The sequence below is a fragment of the Cheilinus undulatus genome, linkage group 19, assembly GCF_018320785.1.
Source record: "Cheilinus undulatus linkage group 19, ASM1832078v1, whole genome shotgun sequence".
Taxonomy (NCBI): domain Eukaryota; kingdom Metazoa; phylum Chordata; class Actinopteri; order Labriformes; family Labridae; genus Cheilinus; species Cheilinus undulatus.
In genome coordinates, this window is record NC_054883.1 from 13,226,056 (window position 1) to 13,251,883 (window position 25,828).

At 37.6% G+C, this 25,828-nt stretch overlaps 2 protein-coding genes across 3 annotated transcripts; both read right to left on the reverse strand.

The window, feature by feature from the left end:
• Positions 1-2,864: 2,864 nt before the first annotated feature.
• On the reverse strand, positions 2,865-17,949 carry si:ch211-161h7.4 (inner centromere protein). The gene is made up of 17 exons (XM_041814754.1): positions 17,663-17,949; positions 17,176-17,219; positions 15,837-15,901; positions 15,595-15,740; positions 15,308-15,368; positions 14,958-15,171; positions 14,689-14,781; positions 14,376-14,456; positions 12,616-12,795; positions 11,785-12,470; positions 10,353-10,895; positions 8,001-8,589; positions 7,825-7,892; positions 4,958-5,098; positions 3,446-3,606; positions 3,271-3,361; positions 2,865-3,157 (listed from the first exon to the last, which is right to left on the reverse strand). Exons 1-17 carry the CDS (start codon positions 17,684-17,686, stop codon positions 3,075-3,077), a joined length of 3,270 nt encoding a protein of 1,089 aa, XP_041670688.1. The 5' UTR covers positions 17,687-17,949; the 3' UTR covers positions 2,865-3,074.
• Positions 17,950-18,503: 554 nt separating this feature from the next.
• Positions 18,504-25,040, reverse strand: LOC121527730. Of its 2 annotated transcripts, XM_041814755.1 has the most exons (8): positions 25,014-25,040; positions 24,460-24,568; positions 24,210-24,354; positions 22,543-22,656; positions 19,927-20,071; positions 19,625-19,788; positions 19,411-19,550; positions 18,504-19,239 (listed from the first exon to the last, which is right to left on the reverse strand). In XM_041814755.1, exons 2-8 carry the CDS (start codon positions 24,557-24,559, stop codon positions 19,088-19,090), a joined length of 960 nt encoding a protein of 319 aa, XP_041670689.1. In that variant the 5' UTR covers positions 24,560-24,568; positions 25,014-25,040; the 3' UTR covers positions 18,504-19,087. The 2 variants fall into 2 exon arrangements, with proteins under 2 accessions (XP_041670689.1, XP_041670690.1); XM_041814756.1 differs by lacking the exon at positions 25,014-25,040 and having other exon boundaries at positions 19,640-19,788; positions 24,460-24,604.
• Positions 25,041-25,828: the final 788 nt, after the last annotated feature.

Sequence of the window (25,828 nt, forward strand, 5' to 3'; positions counted from 1 at the left end):
CCACCACAAATGTATTACTGCTTTAAAAACCTGCCCACATAACCATGTGGTTACACCTTTCAGCCGTTTCAAATTAACTAAGGGATAGAAATGTGACTAATTAGGTTCATTTTGTTGTGGAGGGCTGAGTTGCAGCTTAATGTGAGGCAGACTCTCAGGAATATATTATTTAGTGGCAGTCTTACACAATCTTCAAAATGAGAGTTTGCATTTGCATTTTAGCTCAAGTTAAGGCAGCCAACACAAACAAACTGATTTTTTTTCTTTACCTTTTCTGCTGATTGTGACTTTTCTCCCCTCCAACTTGGCTCTTGGGTTGCTGCTAGCTTTAAAGATTAATTCTCAATCCGTCTCAATTTTCTGTCTTTTGTTAGGATAGCAGAAAATATGACCTTTTCCAATGAGAGTTTAATCCAGAGAAAAAAAATCCATAATCAAATTATTATGAAGAATCAGTAAAATCACGGTTTCTTATTCGGGTATAATTGAGCAGTCTCTGTGCTCTTGTTAAAGAAACATGTTGGGTACAGTTTATTATCTTTTCAGCAATACAGGTTGTAAAATATTGTGGAAAAGTCAAGGTTACAAAGGTTTTCTGAGCTTTCTTCCGCTCAATCAGGTTTGGTTCACACAACCACAAGGTGAAGGCTGCTGTCTTGACTCTTGTCCAGAGGAAGATCACCGATGCCCTTCACTAGGAGGGTAAGCCACAGAAGGTCACTGTTGAAAGGGCAGGCTGATCTCAGAGGCCGTATTAAAGCTTATTCATGGAAAGTTGACACAAGCAACTGGGATGAGCTCAGCCTTCCGAGGGTTGTCAAACAAAGCAGATTCAAGAACTTAGGGGAGCTTCACAAGGAGCGGACTGGGGCTGGAGTCAGTGGATCACGAGCCACAGCACAGACGTAGCAAGGAAATGGGCTACAAGTGTTGTGTTCTTAGTGTGGAGCTGGTCCTTAACCACAAATAATGTAAAGCTTCTCACGTGTACTTAGGATAAAAAGAACTGTACTGTTGCTCAGTGGTTCAAAGTGTTTCATTTGGAAATCAAAACCCAGAGTCTGGAGGAAGATCTGTGAGGCACAGATCCCAGTGTGCTTAAAGTGCAGTGTTTTAAGTTTCCAAGGTCAGTGATGGTTTAGGGTGTCATCTGCTGCTGTTGGTCCACTGTTCTTTATCAAGTCCAGAGGCAACGCTGTCAACCGTCTAGCAGGAGATTTTAAAGCACCTCATGCTTCCATCTGCTGAACTTTGTGGAGATACTGATTTCCTTTTCCTGCGAGACTTGGCACCTGCCCACAGCGAAGCCAAAACTACCAGAAACTGGTCTGCTGACCATGGTGTTACTGTGTTTAAATGTCTAGCCAACTGGTCTGACCTGAACCTCACAGAGAATCTCTGGGAAAATGTCAAGAGGAAGATGAGAGACACTGGACTTAACAAAACAGACGAGCTGAAGGCTGTTACCAGAGCAAACTGGGTTTCATAACAGCACAGCAGTGCCACGGACTGACTGCCATGCCATGTTGCATAGATGCAGTAATTTGTGTAAAAGGAACTCCAACCAAGCCCTGACTTCATAAATGATCATGTGACTGTTTCATTATGCATTGCATGGATTTATTGATGAACAACTGGAATCCATCTGCTCTGCAAGGTTAGATTTCCCTTTGACACAATGTACATTCAAATGTTTTTTTCTTTTAGTTTTTCTTATTTGAAGAACTTTCCTTGCAGCCAACATCAGAGGCATTTTTATTCTGTAGAGTTGCACGTACGTCTGCATCATTCTTGTAAACATGAAATCTGAGCATCACCTGGAGGGAACATCTTCAAAGCACAAACATCCTCTTTGGACTCGAGGATGGACTGATAAGATTTTCAGTGGAAGATCAAGGTCACGCTTTACACCTTGTGCCACTGTTATTTCTGACTTGTAGTCTACTGGCAGTGGTTTGTTGTGCAGAGATACAGTGAGGGGTTCTGTGGTCTTGTGTTACTAATGTGAAGGATTAAGTTGTTGCATCTCCTGCTAGTATATGAGAAGGTACTTCTTGTGCTATTGTTTTCTTAGTTATTAATTATTTCATATATTCCAAATGTTAGTGTAAAGGTCTAACAAATGATGAACAGACACCTTCAACTGACGAGAATCCAGACATTACATGTACTCAATTTTTCTGTGATGTGATATATCCCTGTTTTCTTGAAATATTGATGTATTTATCTTGTTATTTCAAGATAATACTGAATTTCCCGTTATGACAACAGGCCCCTTCCTGGCGATCTACAACACAACAAAACTAGAAAAGCACTTGGAGAGTGCAGACTTCTGCTATTAGCCTTATCTCCCAATAGTAAAGAATCCTTTCAAAAATTCCTGGATCCGGACGGTGATCCGGATGACTCCCAAAATCTAATCAGTTCTTCCTTATGCCATTTCTGACAATTTCATCAAAATCCATCAATAACTTTTTCAGTTATGTTGCTAACAAACAAACTACAAACTAACAAACCCTGCTGATCACATAACCTCCTTGGTGGAGGTAATAACCTGGTCGCTGTGACAGACCAGATCACAACAACTAACCAGTATGGCGACCTGGAGACCAAAGAGAGGTAAGTAGAGATCTTGAGATGATGATTTAAATATTTTTTGAAGTTAACAGATTATTTCTTTACACTGACTCAAATTAAATATCAACGTATCTGGTTGCCAATTCATGGTATTGTTATATATTTAATTGCAGATAAAAACCCTGACCACCCTCAGTCAACATTCGTAACAAACTACAGCTGTGCACTTCCCCTAGAAGGATGGACACAATCAAACCATGGAACGTTTAAAATAAAAAGCACAACATTTTATTTACAACTTTTCATTTTTTTGTTTTATCAAAAATTTTATCACTGGAATCAGGACTTACGGTCAACTAAGTTTTAAAAACAAAGATCTGATATTTACACTTCATGTTCTAACAAAGAGAGAAGATCCATTTAAATTATGTGAAACATACCCAGTCTTTTATACATATTCAGAGATTGAGGGATAAAAGAAACATGAGGCTGCTTATTCAGTCCAAACTTTCTGCTAATATCCTGGTGAAGTAGAGAACAGCAGGCTGTGCGCTGATGTTTTTGATGCTGTAAGCCTGACCTGTGAAGAGAGCATGAACAGCAGTCAGAAAGAGAAACATGTTAGAGTCAATGAAAGGTCTCCCTGAAATATTGTGACAGCCTTGAATACATGTCTTGACGTATCACTCTTACCACATGGCACCATGAAGGACTGTCCTGGATTGAAGTGGGACTCGCTGCCATTGATGGTTACGCTCACTGAGCTTGTTAGTAAGTTAAAAACCTAAAAAGACAACAATAGAAATAAGTAAAGAAAGAAAAACAGGATTAAACATTTTTTAATGAGAATAGGGAGAAGTTTACTGACTGCTGTGGCGTTGTGATCCACCCACAGAGGTTTCTTCATGTAGGAGCCCAGCAGGATTTTCCCGTTACAGATGGTTCCAGAGTTCCAATCCACCATGAAGCCGAGTGCTCGGCCCTGATAGAAATACCAGTCGAACTGATCTGGAGTCACTTCAGAAGCTTCTGAGATGATTTCAAACAAAAAGTCATCAAATGATGAGTTGCAACAAAACCACTCAAAGTCTCTGTTTCCTTTACATGTTTCATATGAAATAACTGTGCAGTTTGATAAGAAATATTTGGTATACTTTAAACAAAAGAGTATGCATAAGGACCTGTGTCCATAGCCAGCTTTTTAAGTCATGGTAGCACTTATTTTTACTTCTAAACCAATGAAATCCAGTGTTCTGGGTGCTCAATGCCCTTGGCAGAGAAAGCGGCTTCAGCATCACTCTCCCCTACTGTTTCCAGGCTAGGCTAGCTGGTTATAGCCTCACCTTACTGTACACAAAAGCAAAAAAGGATAAAAAATTATTAGTTTTGTTTTGTTTTTTTATGTTAATACTGAGGGCAATCTCAGAATGTTTTGTGACTAGCTCACAGTTTTAACCAGGACGGCCACTTTTAACAGGTTTTTCCTTTGTGTGAAGTTCATCCATGAAACATCAGTTTGTAGTTTAGCAAATTCACCATGAGGTTTTTTTTTTTTTTTTTTTAAACCAGAGTCCTTAATTCAAAACAAGAAGTAGGCTGCATAGCTGAGCAGAGCAACAATATTACAGGAGTTGCAGGGATAGAGTTTCATGTTACAGCAGGCACCTTGGCAAAAAGGCACAGCCAATAGTACAGAATAGTCATGAATGAGATACAGCAACATAATAGCCACTCCAGTTAGCCGTTCACACTTCCTCATGTGGCAGCCTTTCACCCAACATCCAGCATTTTTACTGCAGCTCTTTCATGACAGCCAATGTGACATGAAACTCACCGTTATGACAATGAAAACCAAGATTTTTTCTTGCTTTGACGGATGCTAATATTTGAGGTACTATGAGTATACAGGTAATTAACTTAAGAGTTGCATTTTTTTAATAAGCTTGGATCTTTCAGTTTGAAAAGCTACCATATTGCACCTTTAAATGGAAGTTGAACCACAAAAGTCTACATGGCTGATGATTCTTCAGTCACACAGACTCTGAAAAAGCTTTCTAACTGTTCCTGGAGTACTTTCCTGCAGTCACATCTTTAACCACTCAGTTCCAGAAATATGAAAGGGAACAAATAATTAATGTTTGGGTTCAGATATTTTTAAAGTCACTGTAAAAAAAATTCAACTATGCATTTCAAATCAGACATGATTTGAAAGCCTCAGTTCCTTAGTTGTGCCTGTTTTACTGAGTACTTTCTTAGCTGCATATTGTCTAATGTTGTGCATGGACTGAAGGGTAGAACTGGTGTTCAGTGTCATGTAATTTTTTTCCTCATATTTTTTAATTTTTATGTAGAGCGCTGTGTGCAACAATGATTTTCTTACTATTGACTGAGGCAGACCACAGACTCTTAAACCACTCTGTCAGGTTGGCCTCGTCCTGCGGCTGTAGGATGAGCGGTTTCAGAGGAGGAGCACACAGATCTGATGCAGAGAGGGGACTATGGATGCTGGATGACGGCAGAGCTGGAGAGGAGAAAAGCAGAGTTTCATTAAGATCAATCAGAAAACTGTGTTTTTAAATACAGTGCAAACAGAGTGACAGCTCTAATATTTGCCTTTCAGTCAATTATGTTGTAAAGCTGTTTAAACACAGTGACATGTTCAAACTAACCTGCTGCATTTTTAAACCCCAACAGAAGGTTAGGGGGCTCAGTGTAAATACCGAATTAAAACAACTGGCAGATGTAGAGTTTTCATTTTATTCATGCAGACTGAGATGACACTGGATTTTCTCTCCATTTTGCTTTGAATTAATGCTTCTCTTGCAACCAGTGGTAAGTTGCAACCAGACCAGGCAGCATATACAGTGCATAACAAATTTATTAGACCAACCTAACCCTAACCAAAGTAAGGTTTATGCCACAGCCTATTGTTATCCATGAATTTTCAGATTTACCGATTTACAAAAAAAAAAAAAAAAAAAAAACCCTGAAAAAATAGTACAGCACATTAATATTTCTTGATTAATTAGTCAAATTATAGTTATTTACTTGCATTCCTGAACAGAAAAATTAGTTTTAGTGGTTGAATGTTATGCTTGATTCATTTCTGACTTCTCAGAGAAGCCCAGTGAGCCAGCTCAAATTTGGGTGAATTCAGTTTGAAATTCCTCTTTCCTGTTAAAAATGGTAAAATGTGGAGAGCTCACTGAAAATGAAAGAGTCCGCATTAAAGCACTTCATGATGCTGGATGGTCTCTGAGACAAACATGACAGGTGGTCTAATAAATTTGTTAAGCACTGTATATTGCAGGCAAACTCCTGCTCACTGTCCTAAATACACAAATATGTAGGTTGTCAATGTATGCGTTTTTTTTGGACAGCATTCTCTCATTTGCTTGCAGCAGCTTTTAGCTTACCGTATTTTCTGGACTATAGGTTGCACTTTTTTTCATAGTTTGGCTGGTCCTGCGACTTATAGTCAGGTGCGACTTATATATCAAAAAATATATATAATTTAACATGTTTTTAAACGTTAATTCATACTGACTGACATGAACCAAGGAGTAAACATTACCGTCTATAGCCGCTAGAGGGCGCTCTATGCTTGTGACAACTATATGCTGCTCCTGTACCACTGAAAAAATGAACTGAAACATTAACTTAAAGAAAACAGAAAGAAAGTTTGGAGTGAGTGAGAAAGTTGTGAGGGACTTGCGAAAAGCAGAGGTTACTTTTACTGCAATGAAGAAAACAAAGAAAGCTAATTGCGGGCTGAAGGCAAGATGGCCAGAGCTGGAGGAACGAGTCCACAGATGGTGCTTGAACAACGTGCTGCCAGGAGAGGCTTGTCAACGGTGCAGTTACATCTCCACGCCCTGGTAGTTGCCAGGAAGATGAATATAAATGACTTTGCAGGTGGGCCTTCTACGTGTTACGTGTAAATAAATGCGACTTATAGTCCAGTGCGACTTATATATGTTTTTTTTCCTCTTCATGACGCATTTTTTGACTGATGCGACTTATACTCCGGAGCGACTTATAGTCCGGAAAATACAGTATATGCAATGGAATCCTGTAAATTAATGAGACTATTGTTGAAAAAGTGGAATCACAAAGTAGGGATGTTCAGATACCATTTTTTCCTTCCTGATACAATTCCGATACCAAGGTGTTGGGTATCGGCCTATACTGAGTACTTACACGACACAGGTGTGAACTTTCTGGACTGATTGTGCAGACTAGCAAATTACTTTAGACCTATATTTGACTCAAAACATAGCTCAACAAATAGAATCATAATGTTCAGCATCTCTGTGACCCCAAAGTTGTTTTCCTGCTGATTATTGAGTTTTACTGCTAAATATTAAAATAATAATACAGGGGGCTGCACCACAGACTCTCTCTCTCTCTCCATTATGCTCTATTCAGGCAGCATAATGTGATTACAGAACAGCCTGTGATTGGCTGAACACAATATGATTATGAATATGATATGGTTAGCATTCAAGCTAGTGGTAATAAATGATCGTAAGTCAATTAAAATGGATAGAAAGACGTTCAATATCAGATTAACTAGTGTGGATTTAATCATTAAAGTCCTCAAAAGTCGCACGAGTTCAAGGCTTGCTAAAAATGCTGCCGCAAGCAATTCAAAGGCATCAACAGTGTTAATGGGTAGGCACAATGGCTAGCTTTAAGAGGAAAACAAGCAAGAGGCAATGATTTATGGTTCAAGTTATTGTCACTTCTTGCCATGTATGACAGCACTGGTCTGGAAAGCGCTTTAACGATCACATTCAGAGAAAAACTGTCACGTAGCCACCATTCTTTGCTGCTGCAGTAGGGTCTTCAGTTCTTCTTTGCTGCTCTAAAAACTGAAGCCCGTGCCATTTAGCATGGCTACACAAACAAAGCTAAACCAAACAGTATCGGATCGGTGCATAAAATTGTGTACTTGCCGATTCCTACCTGCATTTTAGGCAGTATCAGACGTATTTTTGATACTGGTATCAGAATCGGAAAAACCCTATCACAAAGTATTGAAGTGGCAAAAAGTTTTTCCAAGCTTGTGAAAAACAACATCAGTTACTTTCCCAATTTCTTATCAACAATTCATCAAGAACAAATGTGTCTATTTTTGGATTTTTAAAAAAATCTGAAAGAAGAAAATGTAGGAAAACAGAAACATTTACAATCTAAATGTTGGAGACACAAAAACTGAAATTTAAAGTCTTGTTAACAACATACTTAAATTGTCGTCCTCGTATTCCTGAAGCTCAATCAAAGAACGCGGGCCACTTCTGAAGGTTATTGAACTGTAAGAAATAATAACACTGATATTAATAAAAAAAAAAATCATGAAAACAAAACTGCAAAATACCATAAAAGCCAAAGGTTATGAGCAACAAGTATTGCTTCCTTACTTTTCCTCTGACTTATACTTGCTGTCCAGTGGGGGGTCTTGGTTTGGAGGGCTGTTGGACTCGACAGCGTCCACACAGAGAATACCTTCTACACTTTTCTCATGTGCTGAACGATCTGTCACAGTGACTATAGGTGTTTTTTTCTGACCTGCTCCTCTGCAGCTCAGCACAACTGGGGTCTCTGCAGCTGAAGTGAAAATGTCTTTAAACGTGGCCAGAGAGCGCTTGACAGTCTTTGGAGCGGACAGAGGCTTCACCGTCAGAGGAGGAACACTAGCTCCCTCTTGTGGTTTAGATGAGGCTGCAACATTGCCATTTTTAGGAGTCCCCAGTTTAGAAGGCCTACTCTGTTTGCTCTGCTTCTTTCTTTCCTTCTGAGCTTTGGCCTTCTGCTGAGGTTGTGAGATGTTTTCTACTTCCTGTGTCTTGCCATCAGCTGCCCACCAATTACCAGGAGGTTTCCTCCTCCGTTTCTGTGACTCTGCTTCTCTGAGTTGATCCCTCTGCCCTATGGGAGAGGCAGGCACTGGTGTGATGGGCTGTTTGTCAGCAGAGACGTGATGGTACACTCTTTGAAAAACCTGATCACCTGAAAAACATCACAAAGATTATTTATTATGCTTTAAAACTGGAACAGAAGTTATTTGATTTGGGTACTAACTGACACAAAAAAAATAGAAGAACTTAATGATACCATAGCTGCTTTGAAAATTATTTTGAAAGTTTGCTTTATTTTCAAAGATGTTCTTCAACCCTTCCTCATCCCTTTCTCTGGGTATCAGCGCTGATCCACAATACTGCTATCAGTATCTGTGAATCCTTTCTTTAAGAGCCCACTCACACTAGGCAATCCGCACTGTCCCAGAGGCTCTGATAGAAGAGGGGGCTTCTTTAGTCAAGTTGGCCAACAAGCACAGATGTATAGACTACTGTACACAAAACTTATCTGACCAAAATGACACATAATAAACCACAGAGTAATAACTGTAATGCTATCTGTGTATTTCTCCATTGCACTGACTCCGGGAGGCTCATTCTTATTACAGTGTAATGATGTATGGAGCAACGAGAGCAGGTCAGCAGGGAATGAGGGAGCACGGTGCAGGGCAGCCAGTCCTGGTTGGAGTACTCCCTTACATTTACGATACAAAGATTCTCAGTTTTATGAAAGATACAAAGCACCAATTCAAAATAATAAAAAAAATGCATTTTGAGTTCCTTCTTCCTTGTGATTGTGATTTAATATGCATTTATTTTTAAATTCCTTGTCTTATGTATTTTAAAAGAACACAAGCAATAAATCATTCCTTATTATTTCCAACACACTTTTAGGGAGATTAAACTAGGGCTGAACAATGAATGAATTGTTGTATACAAGGCAGTGATCATTATTATGCCATTCTAAGTTTTAATAAGAAAAACATTCTAAAACAAAGAAAATATCATGGTTTGCTAACTTTTCATGAAAATGACATGACATTTGAAATGACACTTAAATATGCATGATGCATGTTTGCTACAACAAGATACTAAACTGGTGTTTTGACTCATATTTCAGGTCAAAGAAATATTGCACCTTCTGCAAGTTTAAAATGGCAGTAAGCCATATTGTAATTTAATCTAAATTTTGATTAATTACCTGCCCTACTCAATACAGCTACATATACAGAGATTATTTTAGTTTAATGAGCAATAAATCTCTCCAGTATTTCTATGGACCTGCTTTCTCTTTAACATCTGCAGAATTGTTAAAATCTCACAATACTGATATGATGCAGAGGATTTTGTGTATCCCTTGTTAAATAAAACCAGCCATGTCGATTAGTTCTTCTTGTTGGCGGTGCATCAGTATGAACTTTCTTAAATACTGTCAAAATAAATCACAGAATATATTCCAGTCTGTGCAGTAACTTCTACACAGATTACAATCTCCTGTTAGAGCACCTGTAAGAAACTTTTACTTTCAGGATTTTGGCGCCCCCCCGGTGAATATCCTGTTGATGTGAAACTACGTTTTTTTGCTGTGCGAAATGTAATGAAGGGCTGTTCCTTTAGGGTCTTGTTAATCATCTTATTTGACAGCCATAGCCATAGGTCCATGGCGGCATTTAGAAGCATACAATATTAGTTTTAAAAAAGTCAATCTTTATGGTAATCATTTAACTGGTTTGGTTTGGAGCTCAGAGTGGTATAAGTAGTCATTTAAGTCTTTTTCTTGACCACTTAAAAACTCCCAACAGATGCTTCAAAACATCTACACTTTCGCAGTTTTCAATTGTAGGGATTTCATTGGTAATTTCATTTCATAGTTGTCATGTTGGTTATTAATTTATCTAAATCTATCAACCTTACCTGTGCTGAGGCTGTGGTGTCTGTGCGAAAGGTCCAAAGGACTAGATGATTCTTCTGAGACGGCTGCGTTGCTGTCTGGGATCTCAGCCTGCTGCTCCAGCTCTTCCACCCTCTCTGTTTCAGTCTTATCTAACAACTCATCTGTTGTTTTCTTCCTGTCTGGTGTCTCTCCTCCTTTATTTCTCCTTTTACTCTGTTTAGCTTTTTTTTCTTGAACTTTGTTTGTTTCCTGATGAAATGAAGGCTTGGTCTCTGTCTGGCTCTTTTTCTTGGACACTTTTTCCTTCTTAGCCTTCACAGGTGAACGTGATGCCGCAACGCGCTCCTTGTTTTTCTTTAGCTGCTTCTTGTCAGTGGGCTGGTTGTCTGTAGTTTGTGTATGTTCTGTGTTATTCATCCACCACTGTCCAGTCTGCTTCCTTTTCCTTTTCCCAAGAACCTGATCTGCTTCTGGTGGAGTCCCATCAGACAGGAGAGGCTGTTGGTTCTGTTCGTCCTTTCCATTGGTTGAATCTTTTTCTGTTTGTGCTTCAGTTTCTCTGTCTGTAGGAAGAAAATAACATTCATGGAATAGAAATTCATTTTTCTGTTCACATTAAAAACACAGACTTTCTTCTTTATGTGAGACACGCAGCTCATGTGTGTTAATCTGAGCTCAGCAGAGGAATATATATTTGAGAGAACCAGATGATTACAGGAAACAGCCAAACGGCCTAAAATTGGCTGATTCTAGTCAACAGTGAGTGGACAAGTGCACCTCTTCACTTAAATTTCTGACATCAAAGACAAAATAAACAAATATTAGCTGCATTTCCATCACCCTTAGAAATGCGCAAAATCTAAATAGCACAATAAAGAGCTGGTTATGAAAACACCTGAGTTTTGAAAAACCTATCAATTATCACTAAAAAGTTTTTGTGCTCTCATCAGGGTTTTTTTTCCAGACGATTCAATATAGAAATATATCCCAAAAATGTAATGGAAACACTTTCTGCATTTACAAGTCACGACGTGATGTACAGTGTCACATGACCAGTCACTCTGAAACAACAGGACGCGGTATGTGTGGACAGAAGTAGAGATGATACTTTTCTTAACGTCATACTTAAACCCTTATGTGGCTTTTGCCATACATGAGGACTTCGCCTCTGAACTATCATCCATTGCCTTTTGTGTTTTGTTCAAAATTATCAAGACAACCACTGTAAATGTAATCATACATGTACCAACATGAAACAGGTTTCCTTGCAGCAGATTCACGCGAGATGAGATTTTACGAGAATTGCGAGGCTCATGCCCAAAACTGCCTTAAATAGAAACACATTCCTTTTGAATACAAGAGCAGTATTTACAATAAAAAAATAATTTGAAAACAAACAAGGAAAACATTGGTAAGCACATGGGAAAACATCTAAAAATAGGAGTTTCAAACCTGATTGAAGGCCGGGGTCAGCAAGATTTTCAGGCTCCTGGCTTCGTTCCTTTATAATCTCAGTACACATAGTTTCCTTTACTTCTTTAGGCTCCTGTCTGGCTTTTCTCCCTCCCTTTGTTGGCTTAGCCTTGCCTGTCTTGGCATTTTCTTTTACAATTTTTAAAAACTGATCAGTCTTGATCTCAGAGGACTTCTGAGCTTTCTTCTCTATTTTCAGAGATTCGTTTTCTCCACCTGTCTCCCTGCTGTCTTTCTGCAGTTCCTCTGTTTCGTCACTTTCTTTAGGGGGAACCCTCTTGAGCTGTGGTTTCTTTTTGTTCTGTTCCTCTTGCTCCATTAAGTTAACTGCAGGAGGGTCCAGTTCAGCAACATCATTTCCAGGTTCAGGCTCCTCACTCTTCTTCTCTTTCCGTTTTTTCTTCTTTGATTTCTGATTGGCAGTCTGGTCGACCTGTTTGCGCTTTGCCTGTTCCATTTCCAGTTCATTCTGTTTGCTCTCCTTTGTGCCCTTGTCTGTTGAGCTGTCTTTGTCGGTGCTAGATGTTCTGCTCTGTCTCTTACTGGTGCTGTTTTTAGTTGGGATGAAAATAAAGAGAGGAGGTTCATCCTCCAGAATCAAGAAATCATCCTCTGGCTCAGGAGGAGGGGTGGGTGCTTTTACCGGCATCTGAGACTTCCTGGAACTAAACATCAAAAGACTGGTCATCATTTCATACTTTGAGTTAAAGCAAACACATTTAACCATCGTTTTAGCCATTTACTTTTATGAACAGGATGACGGCCTAGCAACCATAACGGGTATAAAAGTGTTCTCTTATTAAAACTCACCACGCAGGTTTGGAAAGTCCAGCTTCTTTGAGCTTTTGAAGAAAAGTCGTCATATCTTTCCCAACACGTGTGGAACCTTCCACTATAGGCGCCTTCTGAACATTTTCTGACTTTTTGTTGTGAGCAGGGGGTTCAGGGTCCTGCTGCACTTGTGACACGGGTAGATCTGCCTTTTCTTGCCTGGAATGAACACAGAGAATACAGAAATTATTTGGCAGACTTGAAAAGTGTGCAGCCCATTTACTCACATATTTCATTATATTACATTCATGCTATGATTTTGCCAATACGTTTCAGCTGCTAGAAAACAGCACTGACCATCACTGGTGGCTGACAGTGATTGGCCTCTAGTGCAGTGTGGTTTAAATGTTGCTGCCATATAAGCTTTAAAGGTCATTTGAGACTCCAAATAGCTAAAGCTGTATTGCACAACCCATATTAATAGTTGTTTCTGTTCTTCATTTCATTTAATTATTAGTTATGTTATCCTTAAATTCTCAGCATCATATTCATAATTACAGTTTAGCAGTTAAAATATTCTGCCACAGAACACACCGTTTACTAGCTAGCAGTGATAAGCCTAACTTGACCCAACATAAACTGAATTCATGTTTAACTATGAAATCAGCAATAGAATTGACACCAGTGATTACCAACCTGGGATCTGTGCATACGTATTAATTAAATCAAGCAAACACATTTACTGGCTATTTTATTCAAAGGTCTGGAAGTGTGTACGTAGGTCTGTCCTACTGAGAGTTTATCAATGAAAACAGCAAAAAAACAAACATATTTTAATTACTGACAGTGATGAATTTCTCTTTTTTCTTTCGTCATGCATGGCTTTCCTTTGATAAAGGTAAAGGAATCCAGAAAAAAGGTTGGGAACCACCAATGTAGGGTTGTCATCTTTTTTCTGATATCAATGCTAAATCGATACTTTAAAAAGTAGGGGGGATCTAATACTGGAGTGTTTTTTCAGCAACAAACTTCCTGGGCATGTTTTGGGGACCTTTGAGACCAATATAAACATGTCTTAAAAGGGTAAAATATGTCACCTTTAAAACATTTTATACTAAAACCGACAAATGTTTATATTATATCCTTTCTGCTTAGATGAGCTGGCTAATACAACACACAACACTCTCACACATTTAAACACATCACTCATCAATGATCTCTCCATCCCTTCATGATTATATATATGAAATATCATTATCTATCCGGATCATTAAAAAGAGGGATTTCTCTTTAAAAAAAAATAAATAAATAAAATTGTAGCATGCCCATGTTAATCAATAAAAACACTGAAGAAGGCGAATGAATAAAAGCCGTCTCTGTACAGTAGACCTAAACAATTCAGAGAAATATCTTTAAAAGATGCTAGTTGCAAATGGTATTAAAATAAATAGTTATGACTTCTTGAAGCAAAGACTCACACAGATGCGTTGCATCAGAGACAACTGTTTTGTGCCTTTCATTTGAACTGGAGGGAGGTTTCATTGGAGTGCAACGGCACCTAAATGCAGCACAGAAAGTTTTGTTTTGATTCAGTTTGATAGGTATCAGATGTGTTGGCACCGGTGCCCCGTTGATAAAGGATTTCATTAGTTATCCCTACTCAGATGTAAATATTATAAATCCTAATTTTACATCACAAGTTCCTCTGAAGTCAGGCATCAACGTCTGCTTCACTTATCCAGAGAGGAATTTACAGTTAAAGCTACGCTATCAAAACATTACAAGTCATCATTTCTTACCTTTGTGTTTTTTTGTTATTATTCAAACCTACTGGATTGGGATTCTTGGGGGTGTTCACTCTGACTGTATGACTTTCTTTACTGCAGGAAAAAAAAGACCATATGAAGACCATGTCTAAACATAACATATAATCTAAAATCTAAATAGACAGAAAACTAAGGGCAAGTATCAAATAAAAAATAATTTAAGTATCATGAGACAAAAAGGACCCTCTGTTCTGCAGTGGTTGCCTTTACAGTATTAGTGTTAGGGTGCTTGAAACACATTAATCACATTTAGAATTATCAAAAAAATAGAAATAAATATACCTACCACTGTCTCTCCACCTCTTTTTTGTGACTGGGCGTCCTTGGTTTGCTTAAAGCAATCCTATTTGGAGGAGACTCCAGATCGAAGTCATCACTCCTAGACAAGATGAGAATTTAAATACAGATCAATTACTTAAATATGCTTGCTCTAAATGTACAATGTTCTCTAATTTACAGAAACAACTCCCCTAAAAGACAACAGGGATCTTTGTATGAAAACAAAAACATGACCAACACATTATTTTCCAGTAGTAACTATTCAGAGGCACTAACTCTTTTGCGACATGCCCATTGCCTTGTGGTTTTTGACTGGATGGAGGCTCTCTCTTTGCCTCGTCTTTCCTCTCATCTTCACAGGCAAACAGAATTGGGGAAACATTTCTGTGGTTTTCGTTGTCCTGCCCTGCTGCATGTTCTGCAGCCATGTTCTCTTCAATAGGGCTGGATGTCTTCAATGGCACATACTTTTTTAATTGAAGGTCCAAATCTGCAATAAGGAAACGCTGCACTATATGACAAGATAAACAGCTCTACACAATGTAAAAGGTGTAAAAGTAAAAGCAACAAAACACCTCACTTTAAAAAAAAAAACAAAAAAAAAAATACAAGTTTAAGTCTCTTACCAACTTCTAGATTTAGACTGGGTGACCTTGTTGTGGTGTGCAAGATGTCTCTTTTAGGACCCTAAAAGTTAAACATTTTTTGTAATCAGCAAGTTGTCAGATCTTTCTCAAAGGAGGACATCAAGGCAGATAACAGCTGATCTGTGACAATCTAAAATCGGCACTGATCTACAATAAACCTTAAGGGAACATCCTGTGAGACTAACACATTACCTATAGTATATAACATAGAAGCAGGACTACTTATGATTTAAAAATCAGCAGATATGTGACAAACTGTACATTACCCTGTGGCATTCAGGAGGATTTTCATGTGTTTTTCCCTCCAGGGGGATGGGCGAAACACTTTTTTCACTCTGGTTTGCCTCATTATCAGAGCTCTGGAGTAGAGGAGACGGGGGGCCTAGGTCAACATCATCAACTGAAGGTGAATCTACAAAGGATAAAATAAAAGCACGTTGATATAATGACAATGCTTAACAAGCCGAAAAATGCTGCAGAGGAATAAAGACCCAAAAGCACAACTCACCCAAGTCGTCAAACAATTTATCAACGTCTCCCAAAGTCAGAGTCCCTGTCCATTTTTTGGATGGACTAAAAAAACAAATGGCAGGTTAACATCATATCTGTAAGTAGGAAATTTCAATTGAGTCTGCATGACACATTAGATTTTTAAAACTCCCACAAAGCCAATTTTAAACACCCTTTGACACATCCACACATGTCCACATTCATACAGAAACTACAGTACTTTACATGCATTATGGTCAAATGTCTTATCGCTCTGACTGTTCACAGTTGTTAAACACTCATAAGCAAATCCATCGTTTACAAATTACTGCTGCCTTCTTCTGATCTTTTGCTCATTGATTGCATTGTTATGGCTTTTAATCCTTTCGTGATTCAAGTTTCATTTTTTAATTGTCAAAGAGCTTTAACGTTTTATTGCCATATATAGTTTAACTCAGGGAGGGGCACTGTAAATTTGTTGTAGTACAATGCTTCCCAAAGTGTGGGCCAGGGTCCAGTTACTGCAGGTTGGTCACAAGAGGCCATTTGCAAGAAATAAACACAGCCAGAAGATTTAACTTCCATGTCACATTGTTATAATTTACTTTGTATGATGATAAAACCAGTGTCATGGTTTAACTGGTGTTGAATTAACTTGTGACAAATACTCCACTATGGCACATTGCAAATATAAAAAAAGCCTTTAGATACATTAAAATTTCTTGGGAATCATTTAGGGTCACAGAGTATGTTTAAAGGGATAAATATTGGAAAAGAAAACACAGATGACTTAAAACTTAATACACCATAGGGGCTTGTTAATTGTACTTTGTTTCCTATTATTATTAATGCCTCTAAAAAGTAAATATCAGCATATGAAGTAAGAATATGGAGATAAAACTTCAACTCTCATGTTGTGGTCGTATGCTGGTTTTGGCAGAAGATTTTCAGGTCTCAATTTGTGCTGTGGCATACTCAAGTTTGGTAGAGGCTGTACAAATGTGTTTCACTTCAGTATACTGATAGAAAATCTTCACATCCATATCAGAAATAGACACAGCATTTGTCTAAACACCAAACAATAGCCTATTAGTTAAAAATAGTGATGAGTAGGTGTGGTGGGATAAGGCCCGCGTTTCAATTTATAACTTTTTTAATAGAACTAAACCACATCATGCAACATGATTAAGCTTACCCACGCACAATTACCAGTGTTATCCCCAGTTTACAGATTTCCCATTGGAAGTTAACATTGGATAAGCAGTGAATGTCTACATTTTCAGTTAAGTTTCTGCTCAGTCAGAGGAACAAACACTAGGCACAATCTGCTGTAATGTTAGAAACACAGTCATGTATACCTGTCCGAGTTAGTTAGGTAGCAGAGTTTCCTCTTTGGTCTCTTCTGTGAACAGAAAAAATAAGGGTTTATTTTACCAAAAACACTTTAAAGGCAGTTTATGGAGTGACAGGAGTAAAAAAACTGTGCAAACATTTTCTGCAACAACCTATAGGATTGATAGGATTTACTGTATTACTACATAATACAGTTAATCACAAACTACAGTCTCAAAGTAGTAAGACGTTAAAGTCCATAGTTATTTCTCTCTAACGCAGTTTGAACTACACAAAACATTACCCAGGAAGCATTACCCAAACTCGCCGTTAAATTCATGTTTTCCCCTAGAATTTGAAGCGAAAGCTAAAATGTTCGTCATTTCCAAACGGACAATAAGGGATACGCTAACGTTGCAGCTTCTTATTCGCTCTGTTTTAGCTAAACGTCTTAGCCCTCTTTTAATTGGAAAAACATTACAACGGAGACACAAAATAAAGGTAAGTACTTACCAAGGTAGGGTACTTTGTCTCCATTTGTGTATTAGCTAACTGTTACTGTCAACCATTTACTGAACGTTAGCTTGTCAAGTGTTCACGACGTTAAAACCGACGTCAACAGTAAAGTACGTCCCATGTTGTTTAATAGCCGTCTTAATCCGGTTTATTTTGATTTTCGTTGTCTAAAATCACGTTTTATGAAAGAATATATTCATTTAACAACTGGTGATACAGCTATTGCGCCACTTCGATAGCCGGAGCTAACGTTAGCAAAACAATGGCGCTGTTTACAATTTGTATTCTCCCGCGCACTTCGGATGAGTGGGAGATTCAACCCTCAGTTTTGTCTTACAGGAAAGGCTGTCTCTTAAACCCGTTGGTCTGCATACAGTGCGTGCCTATAAAGTGAATTATAAGTTTTATGTTGGCATAGGTTTAACAGAAATGCAAACTATTTGACTGTTGTTACTCCGCTGCTTGGGGATAATGGATTGCCATCTGCCAAATGATATGATGCCTTAAAGGTTGTACTCAGGGTTAATGCCCCCAAATGAATGTTCTTCTTCTACGCTTTCTTTAACACCAGTGCAGCCGGTTGCTGCCTCTAACAGGTTTGCCATTGTTAAATCTTGACAACACATTTACAAGGAAATAACATTTCTCTTAATTTACTGAATAAGGATCGTTTATCGACCTTGTATATTCTATTATTTTACCCAATTTGATGTATTATAATGTTGTCTGGACAAGCATTTACCCATCCATTAAAATCTACTTATTGAAAAAACGTTTTGTAGGATTGGCACGTTTCTCGACTTTGTCGCTTTATAAATGTATGGGGGTGGGCATGTATAGTTTGTGTCCTTACTGAAATTGACACATCTTTTATGTGTTTATAATCTGTTTTTTTAAAATCCTTGTGCAGATAAGTAAATACATAAAAATAAAGCCAATTTATTTAAAAATAACACCAATAATGTCCAATGGGGATGTCCAATGGTGTGTTTTATAAGCTATAGATACTGACCTTACAGAGGACATTGGAGGACATTGGACATTGTACATTGGAAAACAAATTGCTTTAATAATCAACAATAAGCAACTATTCAATAAAAGGGGGTAAATGTTTACAACATTAAGCGTACACTGTAAGGTGGATGATAACACTGTGGTGCCTCTAGGTATAGAGTTGTAAAAGTTTCCTTATCTGACCCTAATGAGTTGTTTTTGCAAAAATATGAAAGGAAAAAGCCATAAAAGGTTCAGAGATCAGTCAGACACAGCTGAAGTATTTGCAAAATATGCTTGAGTGAACTTAAAAATTATTATTTTTCATCAGAATTGGATCATTATCTGTTAAAAATGCAAAATCTGACCACAAAATCATGACTACAAGATTTAGAAGAACTGTTTTCTGTGATAGCAACTGTCAAAAGATTAACGGAATATCTTTTTCTGTTTCTCAGCAATCCCCATGGGTTCCATGGCTTCAGGACTGACGTCTTCATACAGGGGATCTTTGATGGTTCTCCAAATCACAATAATAATACGGAGAACAAACAGCACACAGGCTAAAGCCAGAAGCACAACTGGAAGAAGAAAGAAAGTACCATTAAAGAGAGGTTTGTGTTATTTTACCCATCTCAAGTTTCAGGAAATAAAAATGTTTAAACAGCTTTGATTTAATGTTTTCATACTGATTGTATAGATTATGACATATTTGTCTGGTAATATTGATATTGAGTACTCCTTAGTCCTACCTATGAAGACGCCATTGCGATTTGGTGATTTAGCATCAAAGTTTTTGTCCAGGTTTCCACTCAATGCCCAAATTACAACGGGGTAGACGATGAGGATGTACCGCACATGTTTGTCAAGGACGAGGTTTTCCAACACAAACCTGGGAAAGACACAACACGTATGCATTACTTCTGCATCGCACTGATGAAACCCTCTGTTGAATTCATATCTTACGGACAATAAACACACCACAGAAGCAGTACAACACTTAGAATAGAGTAGGAGATGGTGGCAGCATCCGTTGGAGACATTTTAACTTCATAAGTCAGCACTATGGTCAGATTGATCAGTGTCGCAATGGTTGTCCATGTTGTGTATATCATCACACCATTCTGGACCTGCAGACAGACATTCACATTGAGTTTCAGTACTTTAAACACAGTAAAACACACTATGAGCTAGAAAATACATGCTCAGTAAATTAAAACCACAGGATTTAAACCCCGCCATGCAAAAAACAGCTCAGTGATACTAACAATGACACGGTAGCACCACAGGTCTGCTTTGTGATACTTCTTGAGCCAGGGTCCATAAACATGAAGTCCATGGCAGACAAAGGAAATTGTGGCGTAGTTTGTGCAGATGACCAGGACAAGAAAAACCATTGCAGCAATCATGATCCTTAAGTGAAGCACGGAAACAGCAAAAAAATCATTCATTCATCATTATCCTCATCATTGTCATCATTGTCCTATATTATTAAATATTTTTGGAGAATATTTGTTATGATTTTCATTTTATTCACATTAGGATACAAATCAAAACAATAGTGCTACAAACAGTGTGGGTTTTTATAATGTAATCAAAGACGTAAATGTGCCTTTCTTTCTGTTACTTGAATTATTTGTATTGCCATTTTCTAATCTTGAATTAACCCTCATAGTTTTTGTATCATATCACATGACTGCCAAATTAGCACATGCTGGGTATCAATAAAACATATTGTACTTCTTTCACATCTTAATCTATGGTATTGCATTATATCTCACCGTATGGCATTGTAACATATCATATGGCATTGCATTGTGCAGTATTGTATCCTCTTGTATGGAATTATATAATATCCTATAGAATCACATTATTTTATCTTACAATATCCTATAATTTTGTATCATATCATTTTTTATTTATTGATGCAAAACAGTACAAGATACATGATGTTGAGTACATGCATAAAACAAGCAATTCAATTTGAGGAGAAATGACAGTACTACTATGTATAAACACTTAAGACAGGCTAAAGAGAACAAACAAAACAAATGTTTTGTGCAACCTATTGAATTAGTCAGAGTTGAGAGTGTTGAAAAGCAATGTGTGTTTTTGCAAAGTTTATGTGTGTTTAATGTGTGTGTACATCTTTGTGCAGTGAGTAGTTGATGGGGAAAGGTTTTGAAAAGCAAGAGAAAATTTAATACAACACATGGAAGATGTAGGTAAGATTCAAGAGGGGATTTGGCTGTCAGTGATGCAAGATTATAGGATACAACAAATACACCCTTTCCCCTGTGAATAATGACATGAACATTGTATTTTGTCATATTGTTTCTTACTGTGCCACATTGCATCATCTGATATCAAATCATATTATGCTGTGCAGTATCGTATTGCATTGTATCAAATCACGTTGTTACATCATATTATTTTGTATTGTATTGTATCATATCATAGCATATTGGTTTGTATGAAATCATACAATATCATGTCTTAGTAAATTGTATTAAATCATTTTGTATAGGATTGTAACACTCCATTTTGTATTATGTCATATCATATGGCATCACATTGCATGATACCATATCCTATTGTATTGTAGCATTATATCATACCCGATAGCAGTGGTTCCCAAACTTTTTCTGTCGGGTCTGCCTTTGGCAGGTGAAAATATTTTCAGGCCCCCCTACCCCTCACCTTACATATCACCATGTAAGTTGGACTAACACACGGTCATTTGTTTTGCAAATAAATTTGTTTTTCTGAATTTACCACAACATAAAACCTAAAAACTTTGAGTTTTAGAAATCTAACTCTCTGAAGATGAACAATTAATTATTAATGAACATCTTTAAGATTTATACACCCAGGCCTTCAATGATTTCAGTGACTACTGTGGGCTTATTTGGTGCTACAGAGCTTCTTGAGTCCTGGGTGTAGCGAAAGAGACTGCCAATCTCTTTTCGTTGTCAATGTCCAGCTTTTTTTTTTTTTTTTTTTTTGGTCTCGATTAAAGCAACAGCAGGAAAACCTATCTCATACTGGTAAGATGTTGCAAAAGGAAAGAGTGTGGCCAAGGTTCTCGAGCCTATCAGTGGATACTCTACAACCTTTCCACTCTAATCCAAAATAACAGAAAAAGTCTTGGACTTGAACTGCAATAACATTGTTGAATCTTGTTGAGTTCTCTTTTGCATTGTCTTCAGCTGGTGTGGCTTAGCCTTGCCCCCCTCCCCACACACACACACTTCATGATCCTGGGCACTTTGGGAACCACTGTCCTAAAGTATTGCATTATTATATCTTACAGTATTCTATTGAAATGTATCATATTTTTTCTGATTGTATCAAATTGTGTCATTAGCTATCGTATTTTACCATATTGTATTGTGGTATATTGTTTCTTATCAAACTTGGCTGGTCATATCATTTCATCATTTTGTATCATATCTTTTTATCATATTTTACAAAATCATTGTCCCGTTACATTTTGTCATATTGTATGGCATTTTATCACTCTAAATTGTATTGTAACATATCATATGGCATCTCATTGTACAGTATCATATCTTATTGTATCATGTTGTACCACAGTACTAAATCTTAAAATATCCTGTTGTTTCATATAATAACACCTCACACTGCATTATGCCATATCATATTGTATTATATTTTATCCTATCTCTCCCATCATCTTATATTGTATCTTATTGTACTGTACCCCCATATATCACATCATATCCTCTAGTATGGTGTGGTATGGTATCTGCTCTTATCAAAGCTTATCTTGTCTCATATTTTTTCTCTTGTCTTATCTGAAATTATCTCAGTCATGTTGCAAAACAGAGAGTGAAACATAAACAGTGACAGGAAACTCTTACCCTTTGTCCCAAACAATCAGCCAGCCAATATTGAAACACAGATTGATGCACCAGCTAATGAAGAAACCGTATGGCAGCACTGAGGGGCTGCAGTAGACGTAGCCATAACCGTTTCTGCAAGAAAAAGAAGCAAATCTTACAACCTTTTACCACCATCTAAGACCGACTGTGTTTTGCAGATGGCTGAGTCTAGATCTGCTTGTGGTTTCTTCCTGTTATAAACAAATATTTAGTGATTGTTGCTTGCGTATTGGTAGATTCAGTCAGGTCTCTGAATATACAATTACAGACCTATCTCAAAACAGTTGGTATTGTCCAAAGTGCTTGAATCTTATCAGTAATCAAGGAAAAGAATACCTCGCTTCCAACTCTCTATTGTCTAATTTCCAGTCTGCTTTCAGAAAAAATACAGTACGACTGCTGCATTTTAAGTTGTGAATGACATTCTTGAGGCCTTGGACAACAAACAGTGTTGTTTGTCTCTTTTTATTGACTTCTCCAAGGCCTTTGACATTGTAGATCACAGTGTTTTGTTGGACCGTCTTAAAGCTACGGGGTTTTCGGAGCATGCCGTCAGTTGGTTTACTTACTATCTGACTGATAGAACCCAGGCTGTTCAATTAGAGGGTGTAACCTCTAAGGTACTAAGAATTGAGAAGCAGGTGCATCAAGGGTCTGCACTTGGCCCCCTGTTGTTTACTATATACTGTAACTAAATTGTCTAGGACAGAATATTCCCAATTCCTCATTCCATGTTTATGCTGATGATACAGTTATCTACTGCTGTGCACCAACACCTGCACGGGCTTTTGCAAATCTTCAGCATGCTTTTGGTGTAGTCCACAATCAGCTTAGCCAGCTGCAGCTTGTGCTAAACGCAGATAAAACTGAACTCATGTTCTTTACATCCTAAAAAAAAACAGCTTAAAGAACATTGTCTGGGAAAACTGTTACAAAGGACAGTCAAGAAATTGAGCTGGTATCTTCCTTTAAATATCTAGGGTTTTTGCTTGATGAAAACCTGTCTTTTAAGGAGCACATTCAGTATGTTGGTAAAAAAGCTGAAGACTTTACTTTGTTTTTACCACAGAAACAAGTCCTGTTTCTCTTTTATTTTTAAAAAGAGACTGGCTGAGTCTCCCGTTTCACCTGTTCTTGACTATGGGGATGTTTTGTACATGAATGCCTCTGCAGACTGAATTTAAACTGCAGAACCTGGTGTCTTTGAATATTTTTAAATCTTTAGTGAAAACTCTTGAAATCAAACTGTCTGTATGCCACTATCTTAGCTGATGTTTTATCATTACTGTACCTATTGATTATTGTGAACTGTGTGAGACTGAGTGTTTTTGATATTTGAAACTGTATTGCTGCCATTTTTGGCCAGGTCTCCCTTCAAAAAGAGATTTTTGATCTCAATGGGACTAACCTGGTTAAATAAAGGTTAAATGAATAGATAAATAAAATACAAAGAGGTCTACTGTAATATAATGCTCTGAAAACTATTTGAACTATAAATTGTAAATGAGGTTATTTTAACAGTTATTTTTATTTGTCTCATATCTAGCTCTCCAAAAGACTTTAGAGTCATAAATTGCTGTTTGCATTTGTGTTTTCACTTCAACAATATTTCAGATTTCATGTTTAAAATAACAGTTTCATCTTACTTTCTGCAGAGTCCTGTGACAATGTAAATAACCATGGCCGTCAACCAAACATAGATGACACTCCAGATGTTGAAAGTCCATCCTGAAGGTGTGATCTGCGTGTCAAAAACTGCAGAAACATTGGCTGTAGTGGTGGTGTAAGGACCTGGGTAAGAAAGATAAACAGACAAGAGGAATGTCACATGTCAAACTAATATTGACTAATACAGAAAAATCTCTAGACTTGAAAGTTAAGGTAGATTTGGCTTACCAACTCCAACTACAGACAGCCCGTTGAACACCAAGCTTATTAGATAGCCGATAAGAAACACCACTATGGCAGCAAGGCGTCCACTATTATGTTCTGCCATCGTAGTCTACTGTTACAAATGGACATCAAACAGAAATACAGAAGATCTTTGGGGTTGAAACATACTTATAACAACACAGAGAAATGTTCAAAAAACATAGAAAGTCCCAACTTCACTAGTGATGACCTGCTCTTGAACCTGATCTCCCTGAAGTAGTGATAACAACAACACACCCTAAATGCATAGGGCACAGAGGCCATGTAGACATTTTCCATGTACCTGTTGCATCTATCACCAGCTTTCTAGGAACTTTATCAGGAAGTTGTCACCATTGAAACATAAAAGCCATTCTAAACTTAAAAAAATCTTATTTGAGACTAACTGAAGTTGTGTACTTCAGGGAGGTTCACGTGCCACTACGGCTCCTTGAATATCCTCCAGGGTTGTAAAATGTTGGCATCAAATCAGAAACTACTCATATGATGAAGTGCCCATAAAGTAAAGCTACACATACCTTTCTCTGCAGTCACCGGCGTGAGAGTCAGAGTCACTGTGAGCAGAGCGGGGGTCTGCCTACTTTATTGAAAAGCTAGTTGTATAACAAGAAGGTTTTATGGCCACTCCAAGAGTCACATGCACCTCTTATCTTGAAAACCTGTCTACTAATGCAGAGAGAATCATAAAAAACCATCAACATTTACCACAAATGTATGACATGAATCTATATATGTAAACATTTTATAAACTTAGTTTTTATATATGAACAGGCATAAGTGTCATCTTTTTTAGAGGGGCTGCATGATTCATCATAAAAGGCCTTAAATGTGGTGTTGATGTGTGTAACTGAGCCTTGTGGTCAACTCCACACTGAAAACACAGTTTTTATAATGATATCAGAGTCTCCTTTAGGTTGTTTGATCAGTTTTGTTGGTCCAAAATTAAATCATGGGTCAAACAAGACCAGCTAATTTAAACATAAACCAACATAACTTACAGTGTGATCAGTCACATGCGTCTGTGCAACATGACTATTCACTGGGCTCTTGAGACATCAAATAAGGTAACAATGACAGAAATTAACTCGGAAACGAAGTTAACAGCAAGATGAAAGAGAAAGAGGACAGTGGAATAATGACGAACTATTGAGAAAAGAACTTAAAATATTAAAGAGGGAAAACTGAGCAGATTAATAAATATATTGGTCTTGCATTGAAACTTTAGGGTCATTTTATATTCTATAGTTTATTTCATTTTGCAACCTAACATTTTATAATTGTTTTTAATTATTACAATCTTTGCCAAATCCCTGTGTTGCAATCTTATCATTAT